General features: G+C 37.8%; 1 protein-coding gene across 1 annotated transcript; it reads left to right on the forward strand.

Moving 5' to 3' along the window:
- Positions 1–6: 6 nt before the first annotated feature.
- On the forward strand, positions 7–3,765 carry LOC113093216 (nuclear receptor subfamily 4 group A member 2). The gene is made up of 8 exons (XM_026259053.1): positions 7–148; positions 448–548; positions 817–1,688; positions 2,324–2,453; positions 2,596–2,759; positions 2,975–3,177; positions 3,256–3,434; positions 3,521–3,765. The coding sequence occupies exons 3-8, from the start codon at positions 819–821 to the stop codon at positions 3,754–3,756; spliced, it is 1,782 nt and encodes a 593-aa protein (XP_026114838.1). The 5' UTR covers positions 7–148; positions 448–548; positions 817–818; the 3' UTR covers positions 3,757–3,765.
- The last annotated feature ends 11,465 nt before the right edge of the window (positions 3,766–15,230 follow it).

The raw sequence follows: 15,230 nt of genomic DNA on the forward strand, positions 1-15,230 counted from the left end.
AGGCACATTGCGCTCTGGCTCCAGTCTTCGCGTGCTGTCGAAGGAGTAAGGTGCGCAAAGACAGTGGCTCTACATGCAAACGCAACTTCTATCAACAGGAACAGCTACATGGATTCATAATTTGCAACTCTTTTAATAGCGATTTGAGGTATGTAAGAGCAAAAAACATTATTTTAATTTAATAAAACAGCTTTAAAAATGCTTTTAAAATAAAACGTGTGGGAAGAATTGTAACTTTATTAACTATAGCCTTTATTTTTAGGTTTTACCTTTTTAAAATATTAATTTTAATCTTTCCAAAACTCTAATTTCCATTTTTAAAGTTAACTTGAAGTCATCTGAGTGCCTTAATGTTACAAAACATATCAAGTAACTCGCACTGACATGCTAAAAAAGCGTAAGAAATATGAAGATGTTGTTACTGATGACAAAATATTTATTTCACAGAAACCAAAAGAACGGAGATACACGCTCTGACATCAACCGCTGTTGCGAGCCCTGACTTCAGAGATTGTTCCACGAGAGATAAAAGTAGCAGGTGTGCGGAGGTAAACTGAAGCAGGCCAGGGAAATGTATGTCAGAAAGTTTACATACATTCTTTCCAATGGAAAATCCTGTATTTAAATGAATACTTCTTAAGCAGAAGGTTAACTGTGGGTAAAAAAATAAAAAGGGAATTTAAAACGGAATAAAAATACATTATCTCGTTTAAATTAACACTTATTTCCAAACGTGTGAAACTATAAAGCATTTGAACAAATATTTATGCACCCTATCAGGTAAAGCTATAACAATTCAGTTCTCTAACACTGCAGCCATGCCCTGCGTCCAGGCTCAGTATGGGACATCACCTCCAGGAGCCAGCCCTGCATCTCAGAGTTACAGTTACAACACCACGGCAGAGTACAGCTGCGACTTCCTAACACCGGAGTTTGTCAAGTTTAGCATGGACCTGACTAACGCAGAAATAGCTGTCACTTCCTCGCTCCCCAGTTTCAGCACCTTTGTGGACACCTACAGCTCCAGCTACGACGTGAAGCCTCCCTGCCTCTACCAAATGTCCCACTCTGGGGATCAGCTGTCCATCAAGGTGGAGGAGATACCCGCACACAGCTACCATCAGCAGCAGCATCATCATCAGCCCCACCAGGCTGAGGAGAACCTACCCCATACCGAACCTATATGTAGGCCTATATACTATAAACCATCCTCACCAAACGTCTCCCAGTCACCCAGTTACCCGGCGCCTCCACACCACACGTGGGAAGACAGCGCGTCCCTACACAGTTTTCATCAAAACTACCTGGCGACTACACACATGATGGACCAGCAGCGGAAAAACGCGATGTCGCGGTTGTTCTCGTTCAAGCAGTCTCCTGTGGACACGCCGATGTCAAGCTGCCAGATGCGCTTCGATGGATCTCTGCACGTGTCCATGGGCCCGGACACCCCTGGTGCGCACCGTGCGCTGGACAGTTTTGCTTTACCGGCACCTCCGAGGAAACAGCACGCTGTGGGTTTATCCCATTCGCTTAACGTCGGACATCCATTACTGGAAAGCCCGGTGGCCTCACCCCCGGCAAGAGGATCTCCATCCAGCGAGGGTTTGTGCGCTGTGTGTGGGGACAACGCAGCCTGCCAGCATTACGGGGTGCGCACATGCGAGGGGTGCAAAGGATTCTTCAAGGTACGCTTTTTTATATATATAACTAACACTATAGCATACTACACGTATTACAGTCAAAGTCCCACTGTGGTAAAAGATTATAGTTAATCGAAGGTCTAATCTTATAAGCTTTTGTTTACCTGCCCAATTAAAGATTACAACAATAAATGCATGGTTTAGAACTGATCTACAGTAGCATAGGCTACCCTTAACTATCTCAGTTGTATTGATTTGACCCAATATGCACCTAGGGACACCTCCGTTCATCTCTGCCTCCATTACTTTCGTCTAGAATTAAATTGGTTTGTGCTGAGAGTCGTATCGCGCCTAACCGAGCGTAACGGAACTCCCAGTGGTGACATTAAGACCGCTCTTTATGTCACCGTCGTGATAGAATAATCTTGCTAATCCGACAAGAGGGGTCGCGGAGAGAGCGTCGGGGGACCCCAAATTATGGCTGCCCACGCATCTGTATTTACCGAATGTCTGCTCCGTCCGGCCCTTGAATGTATTAGACAGCTTTGGACTGGAGTGCAGGGTTTGAGTGTCCTGTTCCATTGCAACTTCATACTGTGATTGCGGTTCAAGTTGTCCATGCGAATGGAGTAGATTTGCATGCAATTAATCCGCTACGTGCATGTGCTGTTTCTTTACAGCGCACGGTGCAGAAAAACGCCAAATACGTTTGTCTGGCAAACAAAAACTGTCCTGTGGATAAAAGACGGCGAAACCGATGCCAGTATTGCCGTTTTCAAAAGTGCCTGGTCGTAGGGATGGTGAAGGAAGGTAATGTCAAGTAGCTACATTTTTGCTTAATTTACACGTCCAAGGCATCTTTAAAATTAAGCCTGTTGAATTATATTATCAAAGAGATATGGCTTCATGTTGAGATGCGGTGTGTATAACCAATATATATTTATGTTTACAGTTGTAAGAACAGCCAGTTTAAAAGGACGAAGAGGTCGACTCCCCTCCAAACCTAAAAGTCCGCAGGAAATCCCTGTCTCTGTGACACCCGTCAATCTCTTGAACGCCCTAGTGAAAGCGCACATAGACTCCAGCCCCTCCATGGCCCGCCTGGACTACTCTAAAGTAAGCATCAAACAATGTGTAAAACGTTACGTTTTTTAGAGTTAAATAATAATGTTACAACTATTTAACATTCATTTAAAAGTCACATCTCAGAAGTAATGATAGAATGTGAGAGAGTCTAATTTACAGAGAATTATAAGAGAGCAAAGTTGCATGTAATCATAAAGTTGTATTTGAACAAATATTGAAATGTCTCTTTTTGTGTTTAATTCTAGTTTCAGGCGAGTCCAGAGTTTCACAGTGGAGGAGATGAATCTCTGCACATTCAGCAGTTCTACGATCTTCTCACTGCTTCAATGAGCATCATTCGCGGATGGGCAGAAAAAATCCCCGGCTTCACTGACCTGCCCAAATGCGACCAAGAACTGCTTTTCGAATCAGCCTTCCTTGAACTTTTTGTGCTGCGGCTGGCTTACAGGTAAGCAGTCATGATCTAAAAGCGGACTAGCTGTTTTTTGCCGGATTTAAATAATGACTTTTAAATTTCCATTTTCAGGTCTAACCTGGCAGAGGAAAAACTTATGTTCTGCAATGGAGTGGTTTTACACAAGTTGCAGTGCGTGCGTGGCTTTGGGGAGTGGATCGACTCTATCGTCGAGTTTTCTTCCAACCTTCAGAACATGAGCATAGACGTCTCTGCCTTCTCCTGCATAGCTGCTCTCACCATAGTTACAGGTAAGACATGTCTGACCTTTTCCAAGTGATGCACAGAATATACAGCGCGCTTCAGACCCCTGACGGAGTCTTTCTTATCTCCATAGAGAGACACGGACTAAAAGAGCCCAAGAAAACAGAGGAACTTCAAAACAAGCTCATAAACTGTCTGAAGGATCAGGTGTCCTGCAGTGGAGAGTTGTCTAAACTGTTGGAGAAGCTGCCGGAGGTGCGCGCGCTGTGCACGCAGGGACTGCAGCGCATCTTTTACTTGAAGCTGGAGGATTTGGTTCCCACGCCTGCGATCATTGACAAACTCTTCCACGATACCTTACCGTTCTGAACAATCGGCTGAACTGCGACAAATTCAGAAAACCTCCATGATTCCTCGATGTGGCGGATTTTAAGAAATTATATTTGAAGGAATTTTTTTTTTTTTTTTTTTTTTTAGTTTGAAGCCCGGCTGCTTTGGACAAAAGTGAATAACTAACTCTGTTCGAGACAACAGCGGAGGAAATAATATTAATAGAATATTCAAAACTTTGCGAATAAAAAATATTGTGCCGAGAAAGGGACTATTCTTATGCCTGTTAAAAAGTGTATTCAGTTATATACTGAGAAAAGTGCGGTGTGGTGGAAATGTATTTGTATTGTTACACGTCATATTGTTTGTTACCTGCAAAAACATGTATATACAACTTCTTATGTGTTATGCACGATGTAGCCTAATGATTTAACGGATCAAAATCATATCGAAAAGGTACTTTTAACCACTAGCTAATTAAGTCATTCTGCATTAAGAATCGCAAAAGATTCTACAGATTGAGCAGAAGGATTTTTAAAACTCTATCTACATTTCAGATTTCAGAATGGATAAAAGCATATAGAGCACGTTTTTTTGTGTTTATGGTTTCATTAGTGAATTTTATTGTTATTAAGATATGATTCGCTTTTTTACAGTTCAGAAAGTATGCATGGAATTCGTCATTGAGCTATTAACTTTCTCCAGCACTTTGTATTAATTTCATATTGAAATAATGTCCGAGGTTTACGTGCAACTGGTTTGAAGTTCTTAACATTATGCTTAAATTTCAGATCATTGTTTTCTATGATGTTATGGTTTTTACACTGCATTCTATATTAAGCTTCTCTCATCTAGTGTATTGCTGAATAAACCTAACTATTATATATTTCCTCTTGCTTTGCCAATATGATTGACTTGTGTTCTATTCAATTTTCGAATTTTCTAATGAAAGCTTTTTCATTCCAGTAAAGTATTTCATACATTATTTAATTCAATCCTAAATCAAAACAACAACAAAAAACATATTTTCGGCGGTATTATTAGGCTGTTATTAACATTTAAAGGCGGCCTTTCTTCTGAAGATTTACGATTTGGCATATATAAAACAAATAAGGAGGAATTCTTGAAAAAGACCTAATTTCCAATGAAACTGCCACATATTATTGCAAAAAAAGAAAAATATTCACAAGCCTAATTCTGTATGAAATACAAAACATTTAAAATGCTGTAAAATGCCTTTATGACCGATCTTGTTCAAATGATTTCGAACTCATCCGTTGATCAATCAATCAATCACCTTTATTTATATAGTGCTTTAAACAAAATACATTGCATCATAGCACTGAACAACATTCATTTGGAAAACAGTGTCTCAATAATGCAAAATGATAGTTAAAGGCAGTTCATCATTGAATTCAGTTGTCATCTCTGTTCAGCTGAAATAGTGTCTGTTTTTATTTGCAAATATTTTGCGTTGAATCTGGAAAAACTATCGCGAAGGAAAAAACTTTTTCCTTAATTAATACTCATTTGCTTTACAGTTTTTACATATGATGTTCAACATTCTCCACAAATTCCCACGATGATTAGAGCAAGCAACCCTCCAGCTCTATATGAAATGACAGTAACTGTTCTATCGTTTTACAGCACTTCCGTCTCTCAAGTGTTGCCTGAACTTTTCAAAAGGTCATATCTTTATTGAACAGATGAAATAACAAACAGAATCATGCAACCGCCTGTGATACATTTCAAATGAGAGGAGACACACAGGTAGTCAGCTTTACCTCGTTACGATTTGTTCTACAACACCAGCAAGTTGCATGCGGTAAAATGTGAAGGCTATATGCAAAAATCCAGATTTGAAGAATCAATACTTTTACACAAAGGACGTAAATATGGATTTTAAACTAAAGTATCCTACAGCAGAGATAAAAGGACATATGGGTCTAAAGAGGACCAACTCACTGTCAGAGTGTCTTTTTTGGTAAAGATTATTAAGTGATGAAATCTGTACCCTTTTCCTCTTTTCCATTTTTCCTCCCTCTCATTATTTAGGATATAAAAATACAGATGAAATCATTTAAGTCATTAAAGATTGTTCTGTTTGGCCCTGGCATTCAATTTAACCATTCAATGTGTTTTGCAGAATTTTTTTATTTAATTGTAAGCCAGATTTCAGTATTCCCTTCAAGATTAGATTTCTTCCCTTGGAACAAAGTATGATTTAATTATGGGATAAAAAACAAATCAATAGTTTTGTCTTCTGCTTAATTTATAGCTATGTATTTGAAGATGAAAAACAGTTTAATCAGGTTTTCGAGTAAAAATGTATCTTTGGCATCAAATGTTTTCATGCTAGAATGTAATTGCAATTGTAAATGTATTTTTGAGATGTGATAGCCCTCTAAAAAGATTGTAAGAATAATCCCATCTGTTTGTGGATGGATGGTTCGAATACAATAATGATTGAAATGTTTCGTTACAAACGCAGGAACACTTTTTTCAGTCTGAGTCATTAAACATTCCTGCAGTTTAAGAGTTTCTCTCCAGGTGTCAGGTCTCTGTCCAGTGATATGATTCTGTACATACCCCCCCCCCCACCACCTCTCTGAGGCTGAGAATATAAAATATTGATTTATGTTTGGTAGAAAGGCCTTATAAAAATGATCACATACACGAAGGGGATTCATGAGCCCCAGATCAATAGACATCCTGTTTCTCAATGCTTTGGACCATCACTGACTGTGAAATGTTAAAATAAAGAAATCAATATTATTTGAGAAATGTCAAATTTATTATAATTATGAGGGTTATGACTGGCAAAACTTTTTCCTATGGGAGTGGGTCTGAAAGGAGCCTCCTCTGAATCCAGCATCTGTGTGTGTGTGTGTGTTGAGTGAAGCCATGCACTATAGACAATACATTTGTATGTTGATACTTTACATGTGTGTGGGTGTGCGTATGAATGAGAAACACACACTCTTTTTTTGAGTGGCATCTTGTCATAAAACCTGCAGGAAAATTAAGAAATGAATATTGGACTAATGAACTTGTATAAGGAATCAGGAACCTGCTTCTTTGTCAAACCAAACTATCATGTAAGTTTTTTTCTGACATTATTGAGATTTGTTCTTATCACTTCCTTGATATTTTCCATAATGTGCACAACAATATAATGCAAGACCACAGTGACTTTATTTCTCAGAGGAGTCTCTATGGTCTAAACATGCAGATGGCTGGTCTGGAATCAAAGAAGGACCAAGGGACATGCCATTTGCTCTGACCAGCCCAGACCAGCACACTGACACTATGTTCAGTTATGTGTTTCATGCGGCCTTTATTAATAATTCATCTGGTTAATAGCATTACAGAGAATTCTCTGATTCAAAGCTACAGCAGTCCATTAATACTATAATAAAATCACATTTTATTGAGCCACATCTGTGTGTTGATAATTGACATTTGTAAATAATTGAAAAACGATTAATAAAAATGATTCGTAAGCAGCTGTGAAGATAAAATAATAAAATAAATCTATAAAATATGTGAAATTCACTTTATAACCATCCCAAAATGTCCCAAACACATGTATTAGTCTGCTTTAGAGAGAAAAATTATATATATATATATAAAAGAAGCATAATTCAAATATCTGCAGGGGGTTAAATTGTAATGAAAACTATTTTCATTAACCCACCCATAAAATGCCAGAAATCTCTTAATTTTAGAATTGTAAATTAAATCAACTATTTTAAATGTGCTTAGCAATTAAAGCAAACAGCACATTTGCAAACACCTTAACACTGTTTCATTCTTCTATAGCTGAATTTTCCTGTTTTCCACAATACTGTGAGTGCCATGCCTTTACAGATAGTCATTTGCATCTGACCTTTAATTTAAATGTCTGGAAAGATTGAACGGCAGAGGGTTGCTATTATTTGAGGAAAGGGACTCTAGGCCTACATCCTCTATCCCTCCTACCTTTCAGAATTCTGATAGAAAAATTGACTATTTAATTGATTAAAGCCGATCTTTGTCACCATTACAGATATTTTAGGTTATATTCATAATTTTATTCGGTAAGGACAGAAAAGAGCATATTATAATAAACAAATAAATGCATCTTATAACAAATGTATGCATATGACTTCTTGTGTTTTAATAATCTTCAGTGACCAGCACGATAACCCCAATATTTCTAAAATAGAACAAAATCTAAAAGTTGCATCTTTGTATCCTGTTCATCCCTAAATGGTATTTTACTGCCCCAGTGAAATTTTTGTATCTTTATGAGAGTATTTTTAATGAATAAAAGTATAAACAAAAGCTGAATTTAATGCTTAAATCAACTTCACAGCTGAGAAAAAGAGGGTAAAACACTCAAGGGTTGAGCTGTCTTTCATAACTACTATGTTATTCATGTATAATTGAGCAAGGGCTGACAGTCTTATATAAAATCACATAGCAAATTTAGATTTTCAGCTGTAGAATAGAGCTCATATCAAAGAGTTTTTGTTTTGTTTTGTTTTGTTTTTTGCAAAAAAAAAAAAAAAAAAAAAAGTCTAGAAGCCTTTGTCAATTACACACGCATATTTTCTATTGTCTCTCTGCTTCTCTGCACATTTATCTCATCTCAGCAGAATGACCACACCCATTTCTTCATCCATTAATCTGCATTTTGAATGGCACTGTAAATCAAACTGTAGCCCCTCCCACCTCACCATCATCGGACTGAAGGAGCCTCCCTCCACCTCAACACCACCTCCTCCTCCGTCATATACAGACCCTGTGGTTTATGTCATGGGGGTTGGCAAGTGTGCGATCACCATGGATACATACAAATGAAATATGACAAGAGTGGATGCTGTTAATTACTTTAAAAGAAATTAAACGGAGTGGAATCAAGCTTTGAAATGTGAGTGGAATTTAAGTAGTCACGTTCTGTAATAAGGTCATCTCCCACAATAGATCAGTCTCACTGCATTAAATAAACAGTTGACCCTTGAGAGGGAGAGACACAACCATGAACACAGTCATCTAAACAAAGTTGATTCATCTGCATTCCCCTTGATACCCTGACAGCCTTTAAATAGATGCTTCCACATTAATGAAACAGAGGACATTATGGCTTTTAAATGTATATGTATATACTTTTTTTCTGCTTTACATCACATTGCACAACATACTAATTTTGTGTAGCCGGTTTTGAGGTGTCTGCAAGGCACTTAACCACAGGAATTAGTCCTGTGAACTTTGGAGCTTTTGATGTCAGTATTGATTCAGCTACAAAGCGGTAAGACCCTTATCAGAACTCACGCAGAGGATTGCTATAAGAGCCCATACTAACAGTCTATCTGTGACTGATAGGAGCAGGATGGGGGTGGTTTGTGCAAATCCTTGTAGGGCTTAAATTGACAGCTGAGCACATGAAATATGAAGTGGACATCAAAATAAGGAATAAACATAATCCAAACCAGCAAAATATGCTTGTGTTACACAGAGATGCTTTATGTTACTAAAATCAGTGCAGAGTCAACATACTTCTAAATTAACATCTTGAAATTACAACTTAACAAAATTAGTTTTTGATTAAGAGATGAAGTGACCATTGAGGAATGTACCATTGGGGAATACTTATTATATATGTAGACCATAGCCTAAAACATAAACCACATAGCAAATTTAGATTTGAGTTATTGGTGAAGATGTTTTTGCAAATAAAATCAAAATAGTCTTTGCCATTTATGGCCTTAAACATGAGATAACACTCAGCCACACACATACATTAGTCCTCCTCACCAATATTATCAGAGAAGCTAGTTATAGATTATTGATTTTGTCTGAAACGCCAATAATACATGAAGGTTTTTGGTTATCTTTCTTACAGGAATAAACTATAAACTCACAATGGCTTAAAATAAATAGTTAACCTAAAAATCATTTACTCGAGTTTGGTTCCAAAACGTGATAAACGGCATAAGACAAAACAAAACAAAAAAACAAATGAGTTCCCGCCAAAATCAGTATTACATATGGTCGGTATTCAATTATTATTATTATTTTTTTATTTTATTTTTTTATGAAAAATGCGATATCCACCGAGTTTTTCTGTCAATTTTTTTCCCCTAGCTTTCCAAACCGTGAAAAAATTTCACGGTTGCTGCATGGGGACTATTTTCAGGCGCTGTGTAATATCACTGCTCCCTCTGCACCCATGGCATGGGAGCAAAGTTCCCTGATTATTACGGCGGAATGAGAGTACAGTTCCTATCAGCCTAGAAAATCACAACTTTTCATTTTCTGTCGGTCTTTGTTCACGTTGTAACTACAGAAGGGTCAAATTTTAAATAGGAAAAATATTGAAACTCGTTGTTCATTTTTGATTGAGGTGCTAATGGTCTAATCAGATTAAATGATCTATGCTAAGCTAAAAGTGATACTGCCAGACCCGGCGATTGGCTGAATGGATTCAAAAATTGTCAAACACAACTGTTAAACTCTAGGGGAGTTGGAAAATGAGCCTATGAGTAAAAAAAGTGGAGTGTTCCTTTAAGTAAAAAGTATAAATATAAATATATATTTTTACTTTTGAAGTACACTAATTAAGCACACATTGATTCCCACAAGGTACATGATAGTCCTGGTGTTAATAGGACAATGATCCAATGTATTCAATCTCATGGGACATTTGAATCCCACCTGGAGTCGAGCAATGAAACAACAAAGTTCACTGTGTGACATCTTAATGTTTGTTAGAAAGAACCTTTTTATTTTATTTTTTTATTCAACCCTTAGGGCAGAGTTTGTAACTGTACAACACATACAAATAAATAACTAAGTGCATCTAAATAAGACTCTATTATTAATATTTAAATATAAGATTCCGTATTCTGAAATATATGCTGTCTCTATCCATTATAATTTGTTTGTATATACTGTAGATTACTATACTATGCATAGTTTGTATATCAGCAGACCTTATCAATGAAATCATTGTCCAAAACAGATGGACCTGGTAAGAGGCACAGTGGTATTCTGTTCCTGGCCAGAAGAACATCAGAATACCCCACAGAGACTATACATCCACACCTGCCTGGCCATTAACCCATTCAATTAGATTCCACCAGAGGGTTCTGCTAATTATCTTAATTGCATCTTTAATGATGTGAGTCCTTTAAACAATGAAGATATTTCTTCTAGAGCAATCAAAATGCAATAGACTATTAGGCTGACTGAAGCAGTAAATACTACACAGACAAAGATTTAAGGAACACACTATCATTAGCTAAGCCAATGTTGTTAAGCAAAAGATTTTTGCATTACATTATGATTATTTAATGTAGGTCTATAATGTGCTCATATTTTTTTACTGGAAAATTAGTAAACAGGCTACTCTATACTGTGGTTTTCCAGACTAATATATAAAATATTTAATTATTATTGTAGGCGAGAGTTATTATTGAGGAAATTTCAATTCTATTTATATTTAATATAGATATTAGCCATAAGTTTAATGACACATTAAATACAATCAGCACCCACCACACAATTTTACACTAAAAACTTTCCCAAAACAAAGTGACACCCTTATCTTTGTGAAGTGCAGATGTTTTGCTGAAGGTGAGAAATACTGGGTTAAAGGTGAGGTGGGCAGAAATATATCCTGGATAACATGTACATCTTCATGTTCTCTGACCCAATATTTGATACATCACTTCCTTTTACAGCTATTTTATCCCTCTCTGTCTTGAACGATTTATTGATTTTTTTGTTTGTTATTTAATTAGTTAATGTATTATTTAGTTATTAATTTTCTTTGCATAATTCTATCTCTCTATCAAAGAACAAGTTATATTAAGAAACAGACATTTTCCATCAAGAAACTGTTTGGTTTGTTTACCATCAAGAGAACACTGAAAAACTCACCAGAAATTTCAGACTAATTCTGGAATGTAAACAGCTATAAAGAATATAGAAAGGACTCCAAGAATAAAGATCCAGATCTAAAAAAAACATCAATGCTGAGTGCGAGATGGAGATACAAAAATCAATAAGCCTGGCAGATGTGCTGATATGTATTAGCTAAAACAGATTAATTTCATACACACACTTGTCATACTTTTATTTATTCTGAACTGTGCCTCATCCTGCTTCATTGTAATGGAAAGTCTCGAAAAACTAGAGCAAACAGTTTCAGACTGTCTCTCCAATATGACATGGACCACCGGGAATCAGACCCTCTGTTTACCTGTGCTGTGTTAGGTCATTATTCCTCCCCATCAGTATTCAGAAAGCGATGCCTATATTACCTACAATATGACCAAATAACACACAAAACATAGAGACACTGTTATAGAGCATAGGTTCTTGCAGTGACACATTATGATCTTCATATAAGCAAAGGCACAGGCCTATAGAGTTACTTAACTTTGAATTGTAACATCCACCAATCAAAATTCACCCAGTCCTGTTTTCTGTACAAAAAAATGACAAAGCACTCCGTGAAAGGTCATACATTTTTTCTGATTCGTAAAGGATTCATTGAACATGATCGATTGGATTCATTAATGACATATATGAAGACACACCAGATCAATCTAAATGGTAAACTGGCATCATTGTCATAATTTTGCAGCTCAGTGCTCATAAAGCCTATTAATTTGTGCTCAGAAATTATCATATATCATTTAATGAAGATAGTATGCAGCTTCAACATGACTTAAACATCAGTCACTGTTCAATGCGATTTGTAGACATGAACCCCTTTGTAGTATGTAACATGACAAAAAGCTAATTAATCTTATGAAAAATAGAGAGATTTGTAGCATTCAGTCCATGTCTGTTAGCTTTGCAGTAATTTTTATGTTAGTGTACAGTCGCCGTGATTTTGGCAAGTAAGATATGTTCCTGGATCAACATATTTTGATGATCCTGGATCAACAGTATTGTCCAAAAATGCAGACTTAAACCAAACCCTACCCCTAAACCTAATCCTACCCATAATTTTTTCCAAAATCAGTGGGAAATGATAGCTGATTAACAAGGGTTTGGTTAATTAGAATGTTGTTCTAGGATCAACAAGGATGTGCTGATATCTATTAGCTAAAACAGATTAATTTCATACACACACCTGTCATACTTGTATTTATTCTGAACTGTGCCTCATCCTGTTTCATTGTAATGAACAAGGATGTTGATCCAAGAATATGTTGTACTTTGGGAATTCATGCTCACCGTCAGTGTACCTATAAATTCAAAGTTGACCACATTTTTTTTTTATCAGATGTCTTGCTTTTTTGTTGAATATATGCTACATATCATATAGAGATGTTCCGATACCCTTTTTCTCTTCCCGATACCGATTCCGATACCTGGGCTCAGGGTATCGGCCGATACCGAGTACTGATCCGATACCTGGGTGTGTATCTGTATATACAGCTGTATATACTACTAGCCCTGTGTAAATTGCTAGAATTCTTTTTATGGTGTGCTTCAGACAGATCCCTCAATAAAACATGAACAAATACATGGTGAACTACTGTATTTATTACAGTATTTTTATTATCTAACATGAATTTGACAGTATTATTTATTTTCATATGCAAAAAAGAACTTCAAATGCAGCCAAAAATCTAACACCGCAAACTAAAAAAGGTATTTAAGTTTTACAATATAACTGTATAAAAAAACTGCAACAAATAAGTCTAGGAATATAAAAAAAGATCTATTAATCAGATAATCTCTTTACAACAAAACAAGTAAAAAACAAGCAACCATCTAGGCATAATTATTATTATTATAGAGACGTATTATTATTACTGTAGGCTACAACAGTAGCTTTATATATTGTCAATTTACTCATGTAAACCAAACATTTATTTTAATGGGCTGCCATGAAGATCTTTGAGTGTCTGTGTTTATGATATGACAGTATTCTCAAATGAAACGGTAAATTCTCATGAAGTGACGGTTTATGCGTTCGTGTCCTCATGACACACAGCAGAGACTACAAAACAGCGAGCTCTCGCGCATCTGTGCCAGTCACCCACAGAGATGTAGATTTTGCGGGAGTAATATTTAAATAGTATTTTGCAGTTTAATATTCACAGACACTAGTATATATTCGGCTACTGTCTGGAGCCCTGCGCTTTGACTTATACGGAAGCGACTGAACGCAGCTGCCGGTACTGAATATACTTGAGAGTCTGTAACTACCGGTACTACAGAGACATACTGCTAACCACTGATCTATAATATAGAAGCGGCTTCACTGTCTTTTGGCAGTTTAGAATGTGATGAGTGATCCAGTCATATATAGATCAGGGCTGCTAACGCGTTTTCATTTCTTCTTCGCTGCTCTAAACAGGGGTTGCTTGTGGCAACACAGCACAACTTCCTGTGTTTTCAATGCATTTTGAGCAGCGAAGAAGAACCGTGCAGCGGTTAGGCAAAGCTTGCGGTCATAACTAGGTATTTTTTAAGAAAATGGTATCGGATCGGTATATGGGTTCATGTACTCGCCGATGCCGATGCCAGAATTTGTTGTGGTATCGGAGATATTTCCGATACTAGTATCGGAATCGGAACAACTCTAATATCATATATTTCTAGCAACTTGTTTTCAATTCAAGGCCACAAATGTATAGCTCTTTATAGCCTGGTCATTCCACTATCCTTCCCAGGGAGAATGGCCTGACACTCATGGCCAATAAGGGCCCCAGAATTATTAATTATATTATTAATTATAAATCCTCATTTCATCTTTCCAGGTTTGTTTTCAAATTGATAATGTAATGTAATTAATCAATGACTGAAGGCTGAGTAAAATAATGTCATCATCAACACACGAGTCCAGGGAGGTGAAAAGGAGGGAGGAGTCAGCTATAACGGTGACCCACGGTGGAGCCAGCAGAGGGAGAAGCCATAATGGAGGAAGGGCTGCCGACTCAAGGGGGCAGACTGCGGCAGAGCAGGTGGCGTAGGAGCCTAAGGTGGAGACGGAGAGGTGATGAGCCAGGGCAATAGGGAGGATCCGGAGGGCCAAGGTGGAGCAGAAGGCTCTGGCATCTGAGGTGGAGACGGGGATCAAGAAGGCTGCGGTGGAGCCGGAGCAACAGAGGACCGTGGAAGTGCACAAGGGAAGGAAGAGCTTGACGGAGCTGGAGGGACAGAGGAATGAGGCACAGCCGGAGGAGTCGAATCCCAAGGTGAAGGACGGTCAACGACAGACTAAGGCAGAGACGGAGGGATGAGGGAGCCTGGTGGAGCCAGCGGACTGATGGGCCAAGAGGGAGAGGAGGGAGCTAGGAAACCTGGTGGAGCTGATGGGTAGACGGCCCGTGTCATGGCTGGAGGCGGAGGCAAGGGATTCTCCAGCCACGGTGATGATGGAGACTGGCAAACCGACAGGGTTCGCACCGTTCTGATGGTGGGCTGTGAGCAAGCAGAGGGGCTGCCAGACGACAGTGGAGGAGGAGGCAGGAGCAGGTGGGTTGGTTGTACATTTTTATCAG

The sequence above is a fragment of the Carassius auratus genome, chromosome 6 (assembly GCF_003368295.1).
Source record: "Carassius auratus strain Wakin chromosome 6, ASM336829v1, whole genome shotgun sequence".
NCBI lineage: Eukaryota > Metazoa > Chordata > Actinopteri > Cypriniformes > Cyprinidae > Carassius > Carassius auratus.